Source organism: Piliocolobus tephrosceles, chromosome 14 (genome assembly GCF_002776525.5).
Source record: "Piliocolobus tephrosceles isolate RC106 chromosome 14, ASM277652v3, whole genome shotgun sequence".
Lineage (NCBI taxonomy): Eukaryota > Metazoa > Chordata > Mammalia > Primates > Cercopithecidae > Piliocolobus > Piliocolobus tephrosceles.
The window spans coordinates 64,442,784-64,467,234 of record NC_045447.1 but is presented as its reverse complement, the minus strand read 5'-3'; the positions used below and the strand labels follow the sequence as shown (position 1 = coordinate 64,467,234).

Here is a 24,451-nt window from a genome sequence, read left to right as displayed (position 1 = left end):
AAAAAAAAAAAAAAAAAAAAGAAGGGATGCTTCAAAGTCCTTCAAATACACCAGTGGAACAAACCAAGACTTCAACTATGGCTCCATAGCCTATTTTAGGGTGGGTATTAAAAAGCCTGTGGCCGGGCACAGTGGCTCACGCCTGTAATCCCAGGACTTTGGGAGACTGAGGCGGGCGGATCACAAAGTCAGGAGATCGAGACCACGGTGAAACCCCGTCTCTACTAAAAATACAAAAAAAAGCCAGGCGCCGTGGCAGGCATCTGTAGTCCCAGCTACTCGGGAGGCTGAGGCAGGAGAATGGCGTAAACCCGGGAGGCGGAGCTTGCAGTGAGCCGAGATAGCGCCACTGCACTCCAGCCTGGTGGACAGAGCAAGACTCGGTCTCAAAAAAAAAATTAATAAAATAAAAATAATAATAATAAATAAATTTAAAAAAGCCTGTGATGGCCGGGTGTGTTGGCTCATACCTGTAATCCCAGCATTGTGGGAGGCCGAGGTGGGTGGATCACCTGAGGTCAGGAGTTTGAGGTCAGGCTGGCCAACATGGTGAAACCTCCTGTCTACTAAAAATACAAAAATTAGATGGGCGTAGTGGCAGGAGCCTGTAATCCCAGCTACTGGGGAGGCTGAGGCAGGAGAATCACTTGAACCCAGGAAGTGAAGGTTGCAGTGAGCAAGATCATGCCTTTGCACTCCAGCCTGGGCAACAAGAGAGAAACTCTGTCTCAAAAAAAGAAAAAAAAAATAGCCTGTGATTCTCCATCTAACTGTTTACAATTATCCTCTCACAATTCAAGAAAGTGTGAATGCAAGTCATTACTAACAGTATCTCAGTAAAAGAAGTTCAGGAGCAAATATTTTCTTTTTAACTGGATTCCCATTGAGCTCCATTCCCTTGAATTCAGTGGCAAAGTCATTGTCAGTAAAAGGTTTTTACTCTTCTGCCTTTTTGAATTGTAACTTGCTTACTGAATTCAGGAATTGGGTGATCAAAATAATAACCTTGAAAATAACCTTGGAACAGAACTGTGATTAAAAACTTGAATAATAAAACACACAAGACCCATTAAAACCTATTCCTCACTTTTTCTTTGTGTTGGCTTCATGGTTGTCTTTGCTCTCTTCATTGCTCTCCCCGTTATGTTGTGGTTGATTACCGTCTTGAGCATCAGATCCTCCATTTAGAGTCTTTGACCCTTGAGAAGGAATCCAATGGAAAAACTTTGTTAAAAACTTACAAAGTAATAACTGAAGGTGTCTACTAAAGTTCCAAAATCAAAATACAACATGGCCCTCGTGTTTCTACTACTTAGTTTCTTTTATTTGAAATTACATTGTAATACAGCCCTCTCTTGAATGTTAGAATTGGGTTTTGATGCTTTATCAAAAAGAGGGGAGTGGATCACCACCGGAGGCTTTGGGTAGCTAAGGTACCATAAAATGCAGGTTAACTGTATCTATGGGTCCAGGAAGTGGATTATTAATCCGGTTATTCTGGTTGTTACTATTACCAGGAAGACTACAGGGTGTTACAATTCTTAGCATATTGATTTATTCTACTACTAAGAAAAAGCAATGTGAATCAAATTTTAAAATTTATTATTTTAGAACAAAGTGCTAAAGGAGTATTTCCAATTGATATTTTTGTGCCTAATAAATAAAGGGGGTTTTCCTGTAAGTCATATTAATAATTCTCTAAGGGGACCCATGTTATTCCCCAATAAAGCAACAACAACAAAAAAACAAAAAACCAACCGCTTTTGAAATGCCAGCTTCTACCTTAAGCAGCTGCCACTAAGATGTTTAATAACAAGATTGGAGGAGCTGATAATGGTATTATGATTCTGTTTTAAGAGTACTTCATACATTCTGAAATGTTGATGAGTGAAATGATATGTCTGGGATTTGTCATAAAACAACTTTTAAGAGGGGCACAGAGAAAGGTTTTGGGCTACAAAAGCACAATGATCATAAACTGAACTACCAAACCTGGATGACAGGGATATGGGAAGTTATTTCTATTTGTGTATGTTATAAATTTTTACTAATACAAATGAAAATAACTACTGTTAGTAATACTAGCAGGATTTACTACTAAAAGTTAGTGAAAAAAGAAGCTAAGGTTGAGTGCTTTACATATATGCTACACATCTAAGTGCTTTATAAGATTTTCTCACCGGGCGCAGTGGTTCATGCCTATAATCCCAGCACTTTGGGAGGCCGGGGCGGGTGGATTATCCAAGGTCGGGAGTTCAAGACCAGCCTGACTAACATGGAGAAATCTGTAATTTCTCCATGTAAATTTGTAAAAATACGAAATTAGCTAGGTGTGGTGGCGTATTTCTGTAGTCCCAGCTACTCTGGAGGTTGAGGCAGGAGAATCGCTTGAGCCCAGGAGGCAGAGGTTTTGGTGAGCCGAGATCACACCACTGCACTCCAACCTGGGCAACAAGAGTGAAACTCCATCTTAAAAAAAAAAAAAAAAAAAAAGACTTTCTTATTTAATGTAGGTAAGGTACAGAATTGTTTTGGAAGTATTTGAATATACGTGAGTTTAACTTGCAGATGGGACCCAACTCTAAACATGAAATTAGTTTATGTTTTGTACACACCTATAAACATAGCCTAAAGGTAATTTCACACAATCTTAATTTCATATATGAAAGTTTGTGTACATTTAAAACCATTAGAAAGCAAAGGTATATCTTAGCGACCCATATGGACAATCTGTGGTTGCTTGGCATCACCATCATTGTTGACTAAATTTATATGCTACCAGTGAGATCATTGTCTTTAAACTTATTCACACGCAAGTACTTTATAGTAAAAAATATGACATGGCATTAATACAGTGAAAATACATTCTGTTCAGGGTAACTCAGCAGCATCATCAGAATACCTGTATTAGCCTGTCAGCAGCAACAAGTAATGGCAAGTGTAGCCACCTATGATGCTGTGTTTTAAAAGGCTACCGTATGCTATTTTACTTTTTAGGTGAGAAGAAAACATCAGAAGCAGTTGAGCAACCAGGAAGTGGGTCCTCTAGGGATGAGGAGGCATTGTGATGGATGGCTTTTTAAAAGTGTTTATCCAGAGTCATCTGCCTCATGAACAATGGTTTCTGCCTTAGAAGTCTAATAGAAACTGACATGACTTTTTTGTTCTGAATGCACACTGCTCTAGTCCTTCAATAAGCCCATCACATTTTCACCATTTTGCCTATGTATACTTTTTCTGTGGTATTAACACTGAAACTATGCATCAAAGCCATTTTTAAAAGCAGTCCTGGCAAATGGTTTAAAAACTGGCGTGAAATTGTTGGCTTTTTATCACATACCTGTTTGTTCCTTTTCTAGCTTTTTGTTTGGCCCTTTCTTCCCTTGATCTTTGGTTTTATTCGCTTCCTCATGCTGTCTTTGTTCAGCAAGAGATTTATTCAGCACTTGTGTGATCACGGAATCTCCTTCACCAACCAAAAACATGTTCTTAAACTTGTTATACAACATTGTAGACTTTTCCATGATAACCTGACTAACTTTGAATCGTCGTATCTGAGAAAAGAATATACAATCATCATAATTGTTTGCCTAATTGATTTAAATAATTTTGAAATGAAGTAATGACAAAATTCAAAGAATCTGCATGACTTGAAATCACTTACTTTTTTCAGTGTAGTAATCATCTCTGTGTGTTTCTGAGCTTGTTGCATTGTGACCTGAAGTGAAGCAAGTTCATCCAAGGCCTCAATGCATCGGTTCACATCCTTCATGACAAAACAGTAATTTCATAGCTGTTAATTATCATAATACTTAAAATCTGTTTCTAAAGATCACTTAAAAAAAAAATAAGGTAGTGTAAAATGACCAGTAATTTATCCCTTATCTTAAATTTACATACTCATAAGATCATGTGAGAAAATCAAAGATGAAGCTATAAATGCAGTACTATAGTTTTAAATGAAGTTAAACACTTACAAGATTATCAATTTTGAGGGAATTTTTAATCTCAGCATGTATCCTTTGAAGTCGAGAATCCATTGATGTTTCTATAAATTAAAATATGTGAAAAACAGTGAACAGTTTTTCCAAAACCAGTATTTCTGTATATAGGCTAAGTATAATGAATTAGTGGACTCAAAAAAAAAAAAGTTCTCAGTAATCTTTTTAGTAAAGATTAGTAAAGCTCTTACTAAAATCTTTTTAGTAAAGCTCACAGATACACACAACAGCTTAAGTAAGAATAAGTACTTATTGCCATTTTTAGCGTCTGGATGCGAAAAGCAACATGCAGTGTAAAAGCACAAAACCACCACCTGACTGCGTTTTTTCTACAATAATAGTCTGCATATGATAACTCCTCTGCTCTCCAGTCCCTAAACACCTGCTTTTCCTTATGTTTAACCAAGGGATTTGTCTGAAATGGGAAAGCATCCAGCTTTCAGCAAGTGTACTAAAATTTGACACTGTCAAATAATTAATGAGCATTAAAGACAACTTAAGTTCACTTGATTATGCTTAAAATACAATGCAATTTATATAAAGCCCATTAGGGATTTGAAAAAGTATTTGTAGGATATGAGTATGAAATGATTCCAAAACCAATACACAAAAAGATGTCTATATAACTTCCTTTCCATGTATAATTTTATGTATCTTAGAAAGTGAAATAACTAACCTCGCTTCTTCTCCACTTTCTTAACTTCTGGCTTCTTTCCTTCATCTTTATTCTGCCTATCAAATGTTAACACAAATATTTCAAAACATTGGAACTTTGTGACTGATTACTAAATGCCCACAATCCCTATGCAAAAACTAAAAATGTTTTCCTTAAAACAAGTAATAACCTAGACTGCAAAGGAATTGACTGTCGGAATTGAATGGTGCAGTTCCATAGCATAAATATAAGCAAAACTCAAATTAACATGCTCAATTAAATCATATCTAACTTTTCTGTGACATCATAGTGTGTTGCTAGAAGAACGATTTCAGGGTCACTGGACAAATAGGCCACAATGGGAAGATAATACCTATAAATATTTAATGGCTTCTACATCAATTCTTTTTAAAAGCCGCATGTTAAAATAGACCAATTTAATTGTTGTGCATGTAACACGTAGATAAATGAGTTTTGAAGTTAGCTTTAAGGTTAAATAGATGTAAGATACCATTTTTTTTTTTATTTTGGCCAATATATCAAACTTGAATGACGTCCAGTAACATTCACTAACATTTCACAAATTAAAAGGTACCATTTTATTGTCAATCATGAAAATCACCACTTAAAATTAAAATCTTAATTTCTAGTATCTTAGCTTAGAGTTCAGGCCATATTATATGAACCAATTCAAATAGACAAGAACAAAAAATATCTAAAAATCAGTTTTTTTTTTTTTTAAAAACTTTATTTTAAAATTTTGGTTACAGTTTCATTTTTTTCTTAACAAGTCTACTACTGTTTAATCTCTCACGATTAAAAAAACATTAAGATTCTAAAGAATTAAACAACAAAGGAATGTCAAGGGAAGGGCCCCATTCTCAGGGGATATAACTGCTATTCCAGTTTAATAACTAGCTTCAAAACAAAATGAATTTTTATATTTTCTAAATGAATAATGTACAACCACCATCTTCGTCTGAGCTTATTACTTTCAAACACAAAGCTTCATTTTAAGCTTGGTTAAAAAAAAAAAAACAGGAATGATGGCCGACCTTAGTATGTAGTGTGTACCTTACATGAAATTTGTTAACAATCATAACACAGTAATGCCATTAATAATGAAGTCCTCAATTTAGAATCTGGAACGTTCTTCCATCAATGGGGGGAAGGGGGAAATTCAGTCCAATGAGTCTGTCTCAAGATCTTCATCTCTTGTTTGCTCCACTTGTATTCTCTTTTCAGTAACTGGATTAATGCTTTGAGCCCAAAATGAGATATATTTTTTATTACTGTAGATTACATGTTGTTTGGCTGGGAATACAATACAATAAACTTTATTTTGCATAATGCATTTCACACAAGCTGCATCTGAAATGCTTTACAGAGCAAAACTGTCCAAGTACAAAGTTTTGTAATAACAGGAGAAGGAAAGAAAACACAAATATTAGAATTTGAGAAAGTTACATTGGAGGACATTCAAAAGAAACTGAAATACATAAAGTTAACTTTAAGATACTAAAGAAGGGTTGGGCTACATAATACTAATAACAACTAATTTTATATCTTAATTTTGGGAGCACAATAAAGTCAAAAGCAACAAACAGTCCAACAGCTTTTCAGTGAAAAGACAGAATAGAAAAATGATAGGTGACAAAGAATAACTTAAATATTTACAGAAGTGCTTAAAATCTAACAGATTAGAGGGAATAATATTTTTGAGCTTTAGATAAGTTATTTAAATTACTCCCTCAAGGAGCTAAAACTACTTGTATATCCTCCAAACTAAGAAAGCAGAGTAAAACACTGTACTTGTCAAGAAAGACTTTGGCTTACAGATATATAAAGAAAAAGAGTACAAAATTATTCAAGAATCGTTTCACTGCTCATGATTAACTTTGTCTTACTGACCTAGAGCATGTTTTAAAAATCACCTCACTAAAACAACAAAAAAACAAAGTTTAGTCAGAATGTAAGACGCTTCACGAGGAAAGAAAAGCATGTCAGAGAAAGAACTCAGAAGTGACAGTCTAAAGGTAACTAGGAAAGCAAATGTAATAAAGACAGGAAGTCTGTTTATTAGCATTGCTATTACTTTTCCTTCTAGTAATAAAATTATATAATAAGGGGAAAGAAATTCCCCATGGCAAGTATGGTCTCTATCAAAATTTAAGAGAAAACAGCTTTGAATTTGATTTATATTGCACATATATAATAATGTACACCCTGTCAGCCTTTAGATTTACTTTTACTGGCTTCCTGGGTTTCCAAATGTGCTTTTGTTACTTTGCTGGTCTTTAGGGTGAGGCCTGCTTGGTGGTGTGGTGAATAAGGGTATTTCCTGCATTCTTTCTCCACCAGTATATTATCAACCCCCTTTCTATATGTATTATATCATACAAACAAATAGTAGAGGATGAGTACACTTCTTGCAAAGCCACTATCAAATCCTATCTGCACTTTGTTTAAATTCAAAAATAATTTACAGAGTGACTGCCTGAGTCAATTTCATCCTCTCAGAAAAGAATGAAGCCTGAAATAAGATCATCATCATATACTGAAGATTTTTCTAACACATGGGAAAAGTCACTTCTTCAAAAGGCTTCATAAAGTCTGGAAAATGAAAGTCTATTATTTAAAAATTCCATGCTAGCCTTTAAAAAGAACCCAAAATTTAGGGAAAAAAAATACTTACTGCTCAGTTTCCATTTGTTCCTCTTGCTTGCGTTTTCGATCTGCTGCTTCTTTCTCATGTTGGCCTTTCAGCATATTCCTTCGGTGAGCAGTCTGAAAGTTCCTCCCACCTTTTCTCTTCTGTTTTGAGAATTAGGATAGTTTCAGTTAACTATAAAGTCAGTGACTAGTGCTTACGGAATTACAACCTTGTGAAAAGCAGCAGCTAGTTTTTAAAAAAGGGATGAATACTCAAATTAGCAACCTAAAAAGAGTCTTTGAATTACACCTATCTCTGCAAGTTTAACTCTGATTAATGACTGTGAAATAATCATGTTTTACGCCCGGCTATAGGAGTGATGTCCTTTGGATAAAATGTAGTATGTCTCTCTGTTTGCCTCTCTACAGAGTGAGTTCACTTGAGTACTGACAAGCACACTACATGACCTATCCAGTTTAAAATTTTTGGTTTCTAAAAGATTAAGAAATGAGCCAAAAATCAGATAAAAGCGAACAAAAGATTTGCATGACCTGGATCTGTAAATCTCTAAGGCTATACACAAAATTTTATTTTCTACACAAAAGGATACGCAGCTTTAGGAAGATTCCCAACCACTATGGCGTCCAAATAAAGTTACATACCACTGATAAAATGTACAATAGGCCTGAAGAGTGTTAAGAATTTCTTGGGGGTAAATAACAAAAATCTCTATATAAATCCACCTCTTTTAACATCTGTCTTCACTGGGTACAGCCTATTTCATTTCATCTACCTTTTCTAGACAGATGGAGTTATTGGAAAGGTACTGTTTACTTAATTTTGAGATCATAATTGTAAAACAGTAAGATAAATTGAGAGAACAGACAATAAAGAGACATTTTAAATATGCTTTGTAACATGGCTAATTCAAGTCTATTCAAAAACGTTAACAAATTCAGTTTAACTGCCACTGATATTTATAGACTTCCTCCACAATATTAAAAGCTCCTTAACTAGGTAAAGATTAAGAACTACATAAACAGCCAGGTGTGGAGCCTGTAATCCAAGCACTTTGGGAGGCCAAGGTAGGAGGATCATCTGAGGTCAGGAGTTCGAGACCAGCCTGGCCAAGATTGCAAAACCTCGTCTCCACTAAAAATACAGTAATTAGCCGGTAGTGGTGGCACATGCCTGTACTTCCAGCTACTCAGGAGACTGGAGAATTACTTGAATCCAGGAGGCAGAGGTTACAGTGAGCCAAGATCACGCCACTGCACTCTAGCCTAAGCAACACAGTGAGACTCCATCTCAAAAAAAGAAAAGAAAAAAATATATACATAAAAACTAAGAATAGAACAGCCATTTTATATATGTAGACTTTATACCTTTTCACCTTCTTGATCATCTCCTTCTTCTTCAGAATCGGAGGTTGATGTAACCCCTGTTTTAGCTAGATTTTTCCTTTTTGATTCAACTTCTTTCTTCCCCTCTTTTTTGTCTGGCTCTTTTCTTGGCTTATCTTCCTCCTTCTGGCCCTCTTCATCCTTCTTAAGCTGCTTTTTAGGTTGTTTTTCCTCTTGCCCCTTTTTCTTACTTTTGTCCTCTTCAGTAATGCTATTTCAGAGAACATAACAATGTATATTTGTCATTCAACTATATTCTCCCAGTCAAGTGAACTGTATTTTAGGTATCAGTAAGCTATAATTTTTAATTTAAAGGCAAATCTAAAACAACCTAAAGTAAAACAGAGTGTCTTCACTATCCAATCATAAAAGGAATTCTGTCACAGAACATCCTTTTGGTATAAATTAGAAGATATAAAGTAGGCAGATCCCTGGCTCTTATGGAACTTAAATTCTACATATTTATAAGAATAAATTATGTTTAAAAAGTAGACACACTGGGAGAAATGGAATTGCGGAAGTGAAATCAAATATGGTCATTTTAGAACTCATAGAAATATTCTTTGCAGGGTAAAAAGGTCACAACTTAAGCATATAATGATAAATACATAGCCAATTAAGCATGTTTTCAGACAGTGCTGTGCTGACTAGCACCTAAGTATTCCCATCATCACTGAATTTCACAGAGACCACTAAAACAAGAGAAACTACCTAAACTGCTCAATAATCCTAATTACTGCTGCATATTTATGCAAGTTGATACTACAGAAATAGGCTCTAAAAGAATCAAATTATGCAAATACCACATAATTACTTTTATGGTTGATACATATTCTTCCAAAACAATTCCTTTATAAATAAATACTTCACTTAAAGCTCAAATAAGCTGTTTTAAAACTATAATGTTTTTACTGTCCAAAGAATTTCATTGAGATTTTCACAAATTATTCAGTTAAATCAATGAATTTGAGAGCTCGAAGAGACTTATCATTCAGTTCAACCTCTTCCATTTGACAGATGAGAAAATGACGATGCAAAAGGTCAAATAACAAGCCCAGTATCTGAATTCCAAATCCATTAACCTCTTTCCAGACAAGTGGTTCCTTGACCACTTAAGAACTATTAAGTTGAAAGAGAAGAAATTCACTTTTGACCCTTTAGAAACTTTTTATTACATAATTATCATTGGGTATGCTTATTTTCTAATGGTCCTATGGGTCTCATCCTTTTAACTTTAGGCTCTCTGGGATTAAAACCATCCTTTTAATAAATCAAAGTAAAAGCATGCAAGTGAAACTATTTGCTTTCTTCACGATATCCACTGATGTAAATATTCTGACAATCAGTGTCCTAAAAATGGGACTAGAGTCCCATTTAAAAAGGCATTTCTGTGTCTCTTAAACAATACTGGCCAACTACTTTTCCCAAAATGTTACACCTGTATGGAAGGAAATAGCTATGAAAAATAGAAATACCACTTGACCCAGCAAATCTGCTTCTAACAATGTATCCTAACCAACATATTTGCATTATGTACAAAAGAATAGATGACAATGTTTTTAAAATCGTGTATCAATACATAGATCTTAAGAATTATAAAACATATACAGTGGGATACCATACAGCACGTCTTTAAAAAGTGACTTTAAGGATTTATTTTAAAAATTTATCCTAAGGTCATAAAAAAGATCATTTCAAGGTGTGAAATAATCTTTGTGCCAAAACAAATAATTTGCATAAACATGACTATCACTGCTTGCTACCAATGAGTCTTTTCCCAGTGGTTCTTCCATAAAATACAGACTTGTGAGAATTTCCCTTTTTAGTAGTTCAAGAGATACTAGCAAAGTTGTATTTGTAAATTTCTTAGTATTTTAATATGTGTTAATATAAGCAAAGACTAATGTAAACACAACCCCAAATACTTCAGTAGGCTTTAACAAACATTTCTGAGGATTGTCAGTTGGTTTTTAGCTCTTCTGGGCTCTATTTTACTGTCGTGTCACATCAGTACCCATGGCAAAGAAACAGACGCTAAGAGATACATGGTGTTCTAATGGTGAAGAGCAGAAGTTTAAAAAGAGCTTATACAGTTTAGTTCTGCACTCCATTGAGTATGTGCCCAGATACACAACCAATAGTAGTTACAACTCACACTCAGCCTACGTACAGCTGAGTAAGAAATAAATGTTGTAAAGGCTACTGCTGTTTTAGGGTTGTCCATTGCCTCAGGAAAAAGCTCACTAATAGAGAAACGGACACCAGGACCAAAAACCTAAAACATGTAGTGACTTGCTTTGGGGCTGGGAGACTGCAAACCCTAATACGTTATTATACAATGGGTAAAACCATTGGACAGTAGCACAAATAAGAAAATATATTCAATGAACTTGTGGCTTTGGATGAAGAAGTTTCAAAATGGAATACTGGCAGTGTGAAATGACCATCAAGATAAATCTGATAGTGTTCAAGAGATATGTTCAAAAAAGATTAGCCTATTTTCAAGTAAGGGTGTAGGACTTTTGAACAGGGTGATAGCCTGAGTCAAAGACCCAATAAAGGGTATAGCTGCAGGTGCAATCCTTAAGAATTAAAACTGGACTTCCTTAATCCTTCACATGGACAAACGATTCCTGAGGGATGGTTTCTCAGAAAAACTTACAAACTCAAAGTATCTATTATTAAATATATAAAGATAAGCATGTCTGAGAAAAGCCTTACGAATAATTGCATAGGAAGCTGACCAGAATTAAACACACATACAAAAGTATTATATTACCAAAAGTGACACCAGACTGCATCAAGAGAAAGTGAGATAAGGATAAGTTCCTAAAAAGGAACACCGGGCCCTCAGATTATATGGTCTGAAAGTAGGCTGAGAAAGCTGCTCAGCTGATAAGCAGGGCGGTATTTTCCAATGACCTTTTCAGATGCAACAAAGGATGATACTGAAAAAGTAGAGAAGTTCCAGAGGAATCAGTCAAAAGCCATGAATACAAACGGAGTGGGAAGCATACTCCCAGGGAAAACTGGGACCTAATCAGGGAACACTAATTATATCCAAAATAGAGGGATCTCACAATATTTTCCCAGCAGAATTTCAGATTTCCAAGGGAATAATGACTGCAAACTCACCTGTTAAGTACCCAATTTCTTAATTCCACTATAATAAAGTATATTGTATTTTTTCTGCCACTAGTTTCAAAAATTGACAGGTAAAAATTCTATGTGTTTATGGTGTGCAACACAATGTTCTGATGTATGTATACACTGTGGAATGGCTAAATCAAGCTATTTAATGTACTACCTACCTCATATACGTATTTTTATTTTGTGATGAGAACCCTTAAAGTCCACTCTGTCAGTAATTTTCAAGTATACAATATATTGTTATGTGCCACTATTTTTCAAAGTCAATACAGACCGGCAGTAAAACTCTTTAAATACATTTTGGCTGACACATACCAATTCTCTAATAGTGTTCTACAATTAGAATTTTCTATAATCAGTTCATTCAAAACAATGTAAATCTATGCTTAATAGACATACCCCACTTAAGCCTTTCAAATCTTTAACACAATAGCCATAAAAAAGTTTTTGTCCTCCTTTGTCTAAATATACTGTATTCCTTCTGGCAAAGATGCCCCAGAAAAGCCAAAGTAAAAAGGATCCAAGTAGAAAAGGCAGCAAAGGAAAAATGCAAAAAAAAACAAAAAACACTCGTATTTCCTGGATAACTGAATAATTATTCTGAAATGCTTTAAAAATTAAATTTACATACAAAAATTATTTTAGCCCATTTTTAAATAAAGCACCTATTCCGGAGGAGATTTAAAAAAAAAGATCTGGGCCAGGCGCGGTGGCTCAAGCCTGTAATCCCAGCACTTTGGGAGGCCGAGACGGGTGGATCACGAGGTCAGGAGATCGAGACCACCCTGGCTAACACAGTGAAACCCCGTCTCTACTAAAAAATACAAAAAAAAAAAAAAAAAACTAGCCGAGCGCGGTGGCAGGCGCTTGTAGTCCCAGCTACGCGGGAGGCTGAGGCAGAAGAATGGTGTAAACCCAGGAGACAGAGACAGAGCTTGCAGTAAGCCAACATCTGGCCCCTGCACTCCAGCCTGGGCGACAGAGACTCGTCTCAAAAAAAAAAAAAAAAGATCTGTAGGCTAGCCACAGTGGCTCACGCCTATAATCCCAGCACTTTGGGAGGATGAGGTGGGAGAATTGTCTGAGCCCAGGAGTTTGAGACCAGCCTGGGAAAGATGAGACCAGTCTCACGAAAAAAAATTAGCCAGGTGTGGTGGCACACGCCTGTGGTCCCAGCTACTTGGGAGGCTAAAGTGGGAAGATCCCTTGAGCTCAGGAGTTTGAGGTTACAGTGTGTGACTGCACCACTGCACTCCAGCCTGGGTGACAGAGTGAAACCCCATCTTAAAAAAAAAAAATTTTTTTTTGACATTGCTTCAAATATATTATGTCTAAAATTCCTGAAACATACCATCTTGCCCAATTTCTCTATTATATATTTTACCTTGTATTATCTAAGTATCTATATAAATTGATATACCCAAAAGTCTTAATTAATGAAATGATAAACAGCCATTCCTTACCAATTTTTACTTTACAAAATTTTTCCAGTTTTTTCTGTAATTTTAAGAAATATCAAAATAACAAACATCCTGTAAGAGAAAACTGATCACGCAGAGATATGTGCTTGTTTAAAGTCAAATGTCTCATTTATTGCATAACTAATTATACATTAAAAATAAACTCACATGTCACTCTCTGAAGGACAGGGTTGTTTTACCATTTTGGGTCTGCCTCTTGGTTTTGGAATCTTGACTTCTGTAGCTAATATACACATGGAGAAAAAATCAGTAACTACTAGTTTCTAGTTAAGATACAAATCTGATATAAATATTAGAAATGATACATACTATATAATATGAGTAGCTTATTAGATACAATTATTGCTAAATTTAAAAAACACCTCCCCACCATGGTTCAAATGAGCAACAACAAAAAATGTATAAAGAGGTAAACTGAGTAATCCTCAATTTGTCCTTATTATGAGTGAGAGGGCTTAAAACATTTTTCTCTATCATTTTGACAGTAATGTCACAAAATTCAACTTTAGAATAGGAAGCAGCACATTTATATTTAATATTCGTATACATATTATATATAATATTACTTATGCAGTTACATATCTTTGGAAGTTCATATCAGAATTCACTGAGTTTCCTAGCACTATTTTATCCACTACAATATTAAACTCCAAAATATTATGTAAATAAAAATTTTTTTTCTTTTCTTGGTATTACTCATCTTACCCACCATTTTCAGTAAGAATCCTAGTAAAAAGTAGAAAAAAATTCAATTTTGGTTTTGTTTTACTTTGTATTAGGAAGATCTTTCCAAAATATTTCCAATTTGCCAAATTAAGAAAATACTTTTACAGAGCTGCATACTGGAAAAATCAAAATCCCTATCAACAGAGAACGCAAAAATTTAAAATATTAATGCCTTTAATCAAATGCTATTTCTCACTCTCTGATTATAACTCCATTTTGAAATCTTATGACTCTTAAGTGAAAGGTAAAATAAACCCATTATTTATGATAATTTTAACCTCACCATAGCCTCTCTGACCACTATTTAGGGAAAACATAACAGAGATAAAGCAAAGTTTATTTCAAATTTAAATACTTTGAAACAGAGCACAAATCATGTTTATCTCCTTTGAAATCTGTATATTACACACAATCAATTGCCTATTTGCTTCATTCCAAAATATTTGAGGCAGCAACACTTTAAATGGACTGGAATATTAATCACAAGCCAAACAGATATTTAAACATCAGTAATCCTACCTGCAGGTCGTCCTCTTTTAGGACTCACTTTTAGATTAACAGATGCTGTTGCTGTTGTCACTACTCCTGCCTCCTCAGTTTCTACTTGTTTTTCTGCCTGAATTACAAAAATTTAATTAACTTATTTAGCAAATAGTAGGCACTCATAAAGTTTAATTCCATGGCAAAAATATGCCAGTCTACGGTAACGTGAATTCAAGTACAGATATAACTGCTATATGATCTTTGTTATTTTTCAACAATCAGAGTAACATCTTCAAACTTAGTTTATAACTCTAGTGAACAATTCTTAAAAATTAACTTCTTAGAAATGAAGTCATTTGTAAAAATAAAGCTAATATTCTTGATGCAATATGGAGAACAAAGTATGTGATTACACTGCAACTAACACACTGCTTTTTCTAATTCTTCGTTCATATAGACATGTTTTATTTCTAAACTGAGACTGTGACCTAACAGTTCTCCTCTAGGAGTTATTCTAATTTCCCATAAGAAGGGATTTACTACAGCATACAGTAAGGAATCCCCTGACCATTTGCAAACTCTAATGCCCTTTGATAATTGCTGGTATGACTCTCCTGGAGAGAATGGCCTCAAAAGAGAATCAGTATTATTGATTTAAGCATTAGCATGGAACAAAGGTTAATAACCACAAATTAGAAACGAAATGTAAACATGAGGCAGCAGTTGGTACTGATCATAACTGCAAGAGGAGGAAAGAGAGAGACCACAGGAGATGGGCTCCTTTCCCCTCTCCCCCAACTCTTGAGAATTCAGCATTAACTGTATCACTAAAGATATAAGCAAGGCACTCAAAAACATGCATAATCCAATCTCATTGATTAAAAAAATTAAAAATTGCCTTTTCATCAATGATTTGATTTGTAAACATAATGCCCAGTGTTGGTAAGCAGGCGGAGAAGCATTCATACATTGACTATCAATGATCAATAAGCTGGTACCAATAAATACTTTATGATAAAGAGCATAATTATGAATGAGTATTGGCAATATAGAATGTGCTAATCTCTATATAGGGCTGGACACAGTGGCTCACACCTGTAATCCCACCATTGGGATCACCTGTGGTTAGGAGTTCGAGACCAGCCTGGCCAACATGATGAAACCCCTTCTCTACTAAAAATACAAAAAATTAATTAGCCAGGCTTGTGGTGCACACGTGTAATCCCAGCTACATGGGAGACGGAGGCAGGAGAATTGCTGGAACTCAGGTGGCAGAGGTTGCAGTGAACCGAGATTCATGCCACTGCATTCCAGCCTGGGTGACAGAGCAAGACTGTCTCAAAAAACAAAAACAAAAAAAAAACCTTTATATGGCAATTCCACTTCTACGAATGTATCCATTTCTTTATTACGTTTTTAAACATTTCTTTTAATAACTGAAACATAATGAAGCATATTAAAAGTATTATTAAAACTCATCTAAGGTAACCCTTGAGTTGTTCTCAGAGAACACTGAAAATTCCTGAGTATTATTAGCTCAGTTTTTATTTCTAGAGTTTTAAGAACTTACAAAGTTGACCTGCCCCAATCCTGATTCAATAGCTCTGAGTCAGGGAACCAGGATTCTGTGTTTTTAAAAAGCTCCCCAGGTAACAAAGCTTAGTAACTCAAGACTGAGAGCTCTTTTCCTACTGAGAAAAGGGCATAATTTGGCTAAAATTATAACTGATCAATTCTTTGGTGCAAAGAAGACACTCTTCACTTAACTTTCTGCTTTTGGAAATAAATCAAGACACTGAATAAGAATTATAGGTAGGGTTGGGCGCCGTGGCTCATGCCTGTAATCCCACTCAGCACTTTGGGAGGCTGGGGAGAGCAGATCACTTGAGGTCAGGAGTTCAAGACCAGCCTGACCAACAAGGTGAAACCCCATCTCTATTAAAAATGCAAAAATAAGTCAGGCGCCTGTAATCCCAGCTACTCAAGAGGCTAAGGCAGGAGAATCACTTGAACCCAGGAGGTGGAGATTACAATGAGCTGAGATCCTGCTACCACACTCCAGCCTGGGCAACAGAGCAAGACTCCATCTCAGAAAAAAATAAAAAAGTTAAAAAAAAAAAAAAGAATTACAGGTAGAAGAGATGGTTTCTGAGGAGGTACCAATAAGCGTAACAAGTTCATCAATAATAATTAAAGATATATTAACACTAAGAGATCAGCCCTACCATGCATATGTGTTCGCCCAAAATCATGCAAGTCAGAACCATTCCTCATGAAAATAAAATCAGAAATATTTTATCTAAAGAAAGGACCAATGAAGTTATATGAAATACACATATTTAAAGTTCTTTCCACTCTTAGGATATGCTTAAATATTTAAACATCTTAAATGCAAATATTTTACACTACTGACTACAGATTTATTTCTTCCATATGTTACTTGCTCTGAGACCTCTAACCCTTTAATTTATTTTCTCTTCATTTTTAACCCCACTTTCTAGCTCTAACAGCTTCCTTGATCTTAACTAAAAACACGCCACCTCACACGCACACAAAAACCTCATGGGATTACCATTCAAATGCATTCATAAGTCCTCCACATCCTTGTCTTGCTATATCTGTCCCACAAATCCTCAAGAAAGAGGTTACTACACAATTCTGCCTTCTCTGTTCTATTATTCCCAGCTGCTGAGGCCTGCTGGAAAAAAAAAAAAAAAAGTACAAACATGCATTCATTTTATGCAATCTCGGCTGAGATCTCAAAGTCACTTTACCCTCTCTGATGAGGTCTCCTTCTCCCATCAACAGCTGCATAAACACTCAATCTATTCTTCCTGACTTATACCACATCCAAAGTCTTGCTTTGATGTGGGTAGGGCAGAAGGGAGTAAGGGCCATAGAAAGGAATTCCCTTAATTTCCTAGTGTCCCAAGAAATTTTCAGAGCCTCTTTCATCCCTCCCCTTCAGTGTTAAAGAGACTGTAACATCCATCTCTTCCTTGTTAAGTCAATTCCTTCAAATGTCCCCTCCATTCTCTCATCCAACACATATTTATGTAAAATAATTTATACTGACTCTACATCTTCGATCTTTCCAAATTTGGCAAAGAAAAAGTCTTAGGGCATCTACTGTCTTTTGTCATTTTAACACTTTTTCCTTAGCCATGAAAACCCCTATTAAGTTGCCACATTCTCCTTTCCTTCAAAGATTTCAAAAGCACAGTGTAACTTTACCATTAAACATTTATTCTCTAACCCCTTAATCTAGTTTCTGTCCTTACCATTCAACTAAATGGAGTTCACCTGAAAGTATCCTAGAGGAGCCTATTTGGCAAGTATCTTACTGGGACCCTCTCTAAATCAGGACATTACTGACCACTTCTTCATTCTGGAACATTCTCCCTTCCCTTGTTTAGCTTGATATCCTCTTAGATTTTCTCTTGACAGTTCATTCTCAGCCATAATTTCACAGAGCAACCTCCCCCCCCCCATTATATTCCTTCAGGATTCTGGTTTCTGCATCCTCTCAATAAACAATTCTCCTTTGACCTCATCTATTACCCTGTCTTCATGCCAGAGACTGCATCTGTAACTTACATCTTCTTTTTGGTGCCACAACAATATATATACAAAATATGTGTCTCTTCACTCCAATTCCCACAGGTGCTTCACCTTCCCCTTACTCATGCCTGTGATTCCAAACCAACATCCTCTGCACTCCCAGTAACTAGTTATTCAAGTGAAGACCTTGGAGCCACCTTAGATTCTGCCCCCCGCCTTCACCACCCACTTCTCATCAACCATCAACTTAACCTCTTTAAGTGCTGTTAAATCCCATCTCTCGGCCGGGCGCGGTGGCTCAAGCCTGTAATCTCAGCACTTTGGGAGGCCGAGACGGGCAGATCACGAGGTCAGGAGTTCAAGACCATCCTGGCTAACACGGTGAAACCCCCGTCTCTACTAAAAAATACAAAAAACTAGCCGGGCGAGGTGGCGGGCGCCTGTAGTCCCAGCTACTCGGGAGGCTGAGGCAGGAGAATGGCGTAAACCCGGGAGGCGGAGCTTGCAGTGAGCTGAGATCCGGCCACTGCACTCCAGCCTGGGCTACAGAGCAAGACTCCGTCTCAAAAAAAAAAAAAAAGATGCATTCTCTGGGAGGCCAAGGCAGGCGGATCACGAAGTCAGGAGTTCAAGACCAGCCTGGCCAACATACTGAAACCCCATCTCTACTAAATATACAAAAAATTAGCTGGGTATGGTGGCGGGCGCCTGTAATCCCAGCACTTTGGGAGACAAGAGGTGAGCAGATCACTTGAGGCCAGGAGTTTGAGACCAGCCTGGCCACCATGGTGAAACCCCATCTCTACTAAAAATACAAAAATTAGCCAGGCATGGTGGTGCACGTCTGTAATCCCAGCTATTCAGGAGGCTGAGGCAGGAGAATTGCTTGAACCCAGGAGGTAGAGGTTGCACTGAGCTGAGATCACGCCACTGCCCTCCAGTCTGGGTGACAGAATGAGACTCTATATCCAAAAAAAAAATCAAATTTATATTAAAAAAAAAGAAAAAAATGAGGCATCACATTGGGCACAGAGGCTCATGTCTGTAATCCCAGTGCTTTGGGAGGATTACTGGAGGCTGGGAGTTTGAGATAAGCCTAGGCAACATAGCAAAACCCTATGTCTATTTAAAAAAAAAAAAAAAAAAAATTTGGCCAGGCCCGGTGGCTCACACCCATGATCCCAGTGCTTCAGAAGGCTGAGATGGGCGGATCACCTGAGGTCAGAAGTTCAAGACAAGCCTGGCCAACATGGTGAAACCATGTCTCTATTAAAAACACAAAAATTAGCCGGGCGCGGTGGCTCATGCCAGCACTTTGGGAGGCCAAGGTGGGTGGATCACTTGAGGCCAGGAGTTCAAGACCAGCCTGGCCAACATAGTAAAACCCCATTTCTACTAAAAATACAAAAAAATTAGGCGGGCATGGTGGTGTGCACCCATAATCCCAGCTAATCGGGAGGCTGAGGAAGGAGAATCACGTGGACCTGGGAGGTGAAGGTTGCAGTGAGCCTAGATGGTGCTACTGCACTTCAGCTAGTTCAACGGTGTGAGAATCCATCTCAAAACAAAACAAAACAAATCACCACAAAAACACAAAAATTAGCCAGGCATGGTGGTGTGTGCCTGTAATCCCAGTTCGGGAGGCCCAGGCAGGAAAACTGTTTGAACTTTGGAGGTGGAGGGTTGCAGTGAGCCAAGATCACTCCACTTCACTCCAGCCTGGACAACAAAGTGAGATCCGTCTCAGGAAAACAAAAAAAAAAAGGCCGGGTGTGGTGGCACACTTCTGTAGTCCCCGCTATTAGGGAGGTAAGATGGGAAAATCCCTTCAGCCCAAAAGTTTGAGGCTGCAGTGAGGTGTGATTGCACCAGTGCACTACTCTAGCCTATGTGACAGAGCAAGACCCTATCTCTTAAAAAAAATTTTTTTAAAGGAGGTATCTAAAATTTGAAATAATTCAATCATTTCCCATCACTTCTGCAAGTTCCAAGGTCTTTAGGACAACATCAGGTTTTTTTGGTACCTATTCCCTCAAACTTTATGGTGTGTTAATACTGAAATACAATACTCAAGATGCTTGAAACGGAATTTCTGCTATGTGTCTGTATATGCTATTCAAATTGCTTCATGTGTCCTTCCCTGCTCCTTCATCTGCCTGATAAAATTCTGCCTGTATTTTAAAATCCTGTTATCAGGCTGGGCGTGGTGGCTCAAGCCTGTAATCCCAGCACTTGGGGAGGCTGAGACGGGTGGATCACGAGGTCAGGAGATCGAGACCATCCTGACTAACACGGTGAAACCCCGTCTCTACTAAAAAATACAAAAAAAACTAGCCCGGCGAGGTGGCGGGCGCCTGTAGTTCCAGCTACTAGGGAGGCTAAGGCAGGAGAATGGCGTAAACCCAGGAGGCGGAGCTTGCAGTGAGCTGAGAGCTGGCCACTGCACTCCAGCCTGGGCGACAGGGCCAGACTCCATCCCAAAAAAAAAAAAAAAATCCTGTTATCACATCACCTCCAACCCATACTACACAGCAAATAAGCCACTATAATTATTTATTTTCACAGTTTACCTCCTCACGAGATACTGAACTATTGGTTTTCTTTGTATCTTTGGTATATAATAATAATTCAAGACATAAATAGGTCAGAAAAGGGTGTGAACAAAACTTCGTATATGGAAGGAAAATTTCATATTAATTAAAAGCCTACTATGTACCTAATCTTGCACTGTCACTCACACTCATTTCTCACAAGAATGTTGTAAAGTAACAATAACAAAAACATAATGGACAACACTTACATAGCACTTACTAGTGTCTAGGTACCAGGATTTAGCATAAACATTTTACATATGTTAAATCATTTCATCCTCCACAACCTTCGAGTATGTATTTCTAGCCATTTTAGAGAAACTGAAGCAGAGTCATTAAAATAAATGAAAACTGGTGCATTTCATTTCCTTTACCACTCAAGTTATTTTAAAGGTGCTACATCACTAAGAAAGAAACACAGATAGTTTTGCCAAGTAAAACATAACCCATAAAAAATTAAAGGGTTTAGAATAAAAGCTGAAATTTAAAAGTTTCATTATATCTACTCTCCCTCAACCCAACTGAAATAAAAATTCTTTTCAGATCCCTGTGGTTGATCTTTTCAGATCTTTTCAGATCACAGAAAGTCAGTGAAATTACCTTTCTCTTTCTCCCTCTTCTGGCAGCTTTTGGAGTAGTTATATCAACTGCTTTAGTCACATCCTAAAAAAGAAAAAAGAAAACTGAATACTGAATAAATCATTCCAGGAATGAAAGAAACCTTCTTAAACTAAAAGTCACAAGCACGTTTAACTAAAAGCACTGGGGAAATTTGTTTTGCTCTGCAGAGTTCTGAAATTATAAACATTATGTCTCAACATTATAAAGTGAGAAAAATGCATTTCCTCTGTCAGATCAAATATAAAAGTCATGCTTGCTAGTACACCAGGAAGTTTGTCTATTTACGTTTATAAAACTACTTTTTCTACACTAGAATTCTGAATTTTAGGATTGTGAATTTTAAAGGGTGGCTAGGACTTTGAAGATCATCTAACAACCACTTCATGAGGCCTAGAAGGGCTAAATGAGTAATCTTTACACACAGATCATATACAGTTGGACATCAATCTAAGTTTTAAAAAATTTAGTCTAATGCTCTTTCCAGTACATTCATCCCACAATACTTCCCTTTAAAAAATATCCTTAACAGCCGGGCGCGGTGGCTCAAGCCTGTAATCCCAGCACTTTGGGAGGCCAAGACGGGCGGATCACGAGGTCAGGAGATCGAGACCATCCTGGCTAATATGGCGAAACCCCGTCTCTACTAAAAAATACAAAAAAACTAGCCGGGCGAGGTGGCGGGGGCCTGTAGTCCCAGCTACTCGGGAGGCTGAGGCAGGAGAATGGCGTAAACCCGGAAGGCGGAGCTTGCAGTAAGCTGAGATCCGGCCACTGCACTCTAGCCTGGGCGACAGAGCGAGACTCTGTCTCCAAAAAAAAAAATTCCTTAACACTTCCACACCCTATAGTTGTACTTCATGTTTTACGCATAAAAATCACGTCAAATAATAACATATATGCATCTTAAAGATGCACAAATTGTTTAGCAATACTGTATTTAATACTTACACAAGGAAATAAGCCTTAAATATTTTCTAATTCACTTTTCAAGTACTTTAAAAATTACTTACTAATAATCATGGCCAACTTATTTCATTATTTGTTCCTTGAAACAAAATGGGTTTAAAATGTCAGGAGAAATAGAACATACCTCATTGCTGGTTTTTTCTTCATGGTCAGTATCTTCCTTTGAAACACTAGTTTCCTTTTCTTCAACTTCAACATCAGATGATGCATTTGATTGTTTAGTTGCTGCCTGTGAGCAATCAACTCTATTAATTTTACAAAATAAGTTTTTACCCCAATAATATATGCAATTCTTTATTTTTATTTTTTTAGAGACAGGGTCTCACTCTATCACCCAGGCTGGAGGCAGTGGTGCAACTGTGGTTCACTGAAGCCTCAATTCCTGGGCTCAAGGCATCCTTCCTCCTCAGCCTGAGCCCAGGAGGTCGAGGCTGTTGTGAATCATGATCACACCACTGTACCCCAGCCTCTGCAACGCAGTCTCAAAAAATAAAAAAATTCTAAGACTATATGCTGACAAGGCGTGGCAATTTGGAAGATAAAGAAGACCATAAAGGTGCAATCACAGGATAAATGATCCAAGAGAAATTACAAAACGTAGTCAGGCATTGTGGCTCACATCTGTAATCCCGGTACTTTGGGAGGCTGAGGCAGGCGGATTGCTTGAGGTCAGGAGTTCAAGACCAGCCTGGCCAATATGGTGAAACCCCATCTCTACAAAAAATACAAAAATTAGCCAGGCATGGTGGCATGCGCCTGTAATCCCAGCTACTCAGGAAGTTGAGACACGAGTTTAGCTGAAATCCAGGAGGCAGAAGTTGCAGCGAGCCAAGATCAAGATTGCACCACTGCACTCCAACCTGGGTGACAGAGCAAGACTCTGTCTCCAAAAAAAAAATGAAAAGAAAATTACAAGACATTAAGTTTCAGAAAACAATCAATTCCGTCTCTTAGACAGATGTCTTCCCATTACACAGTCAAGGCAATAATGATGAGAAACCATGTAGCCATTCAACAAATACTTAGTGATTAGCTATTCTTCTCACAGGTGTACATGCTGGGCACACAGGACATTAACCTTTGTTCACAGAGGCAACATAACTCTGTAGCAGGTACAGACAAGTACAGAAACAATTATGATATGGTTTGATGAATCCATTAACAAGTAAGTACTTGGAGGTAATGAAGTCACTTATGATCATTTAATGTGGCCTTGGAGCTTCAATGAAAGATTTCTATGTTACAGATAGAACAGTATCTAAAAAGTTCTCTAAGAAAAAGCATGGCACATGTGAAGACATAAAATTTACAGGTTTAAGAGTAAAAAGCGGGCCGGGCGCAGTGGCTCAAGCCTGTAATCCCAGCACTTTGGCAGGCCAAGACGGGCGGATCCGATCGAGACCATCCTGGCTGACACAGTGAAACCCCGTCTCTACTAAAAAACACAAAAAACTAGCCGGGCGAGGTGGCGGGCGCCTGTAGTCCCAGCTACTCGGGAGGCTGAGGCAGGAGAATGGCGTAAACCTGGGAGGCGGAGCTTGCAGTGAGCTGAGATCCGGCCACTGCACTCCAGCCTGGGCGACAGAGCGAGACTCCATCTCAAAAAAAAAAAAAAAGAGTAAAAAGCTAGGCCGGGCATGGTGGCTCATGCCTGTAATCCCAGCACTTTGGGAGGTTGAGGCGGGTGGATCACAAGGTCAGGAGTTCAAGACTTGCCTGGCCAAGATGGTGAAATCCTGTCTCTACTAGAAATACAAAAATTAACCAGGCATGGTGGCAGGCGCATGTAATCCCAGTTAGTCGGGAGGCTGAGGCAGGAGAATTGCTTGAACCCGGGGGGGCGGAGGCTTCAGTGAGACGAGATTGCGCCACTGCACTCCAGCCCAGGCGACAGAGTGAGACTCCGTCTCAAAAATAAATAAATAAATAAAAATAAAATAAAAAAGGCTAAAAAGCTGCAGAATTTCCACTTTGTTGCCACCACCCTTCTTTAGGTTTACTCATGCTCTTCCCAATTTTTGGACCTCAGGTCTTAAAAAGAGGACATTTATAAGCCGGGCGTGGTGGCTCAAGCCTGTAATCCCAGCACTTTGGGAGGCCGAGACGGGCGGATCACGAGGTCAGGAGATCGAGACCATCCTGGCTAACACGGTGAAACCC

The 24,451-nt window shown here is 37.6% G+C and overlaps 1 protein-coding gene across 4 annotated transcripts in view; it reads right to left on the bottom strand.

Moving 5' to 3' along the window:
- The window catches only part of PSIP1 (PC4 and SFRS1 interacting protein 1), a 51,262-nt gene that overhangs the window by 2,147 nt on the left and 24,664 nt on the right, over nt 1–24,451 (bottom strand). Inside the window, exons 5-15 of one of the 4 annotated variants that reach the window (XR_002731798.3) lie at nt 22,416–22,520; nt 21,305–21,367; nt 14,589–14,685; nt 13,491–13,566; nt 8,695–8,923; nt 7,352–7,470; nt 4,678–4,733; nt 3,978–4,048; nt 3,661–3,766; nt 3,341–3,554; nt 1,088–1,199 (exon numbers count right to left, since the gene is read on the bottom strand). Coding sequence is in view for 3 of the 4 variants with exons in the window: in XM_023213114.3 (XP_023068882.1) it covers nt 1,088–1,199; nt 3,341–3,554; nt 3,665–3,766; nt 3,978–4,048; nt 4,678–4,733; nt 7,352–7,470; nt 8,695–8,923; nt 13,491–13,566; nt 14,589–14,685; nt 21,305–21,367; nt 22,416–22,520 (1,244 nt within the window). In the remaining variant the exon portion in view is untranslated. Of the gene's footprint in view, nt 1–1,087; nt 1,200–3,340; nt 3,555–3,660; nt 3,767–3,977; nt 4,049–4,677; nt 4,734–5,396; nt 5,971–7,351; nt 7,471–8,694; nt 8,924–13,490; nt 13,567–14,588; nt 14,686–21,304; nt 21,368–22,415; nt 22,521–24,451 lie in introns of those variants that run through there. The other 3 variants (XM_023213114.3, XM_023213116.3, XM_023213115.3) reach the window with 3 other exon arrangements.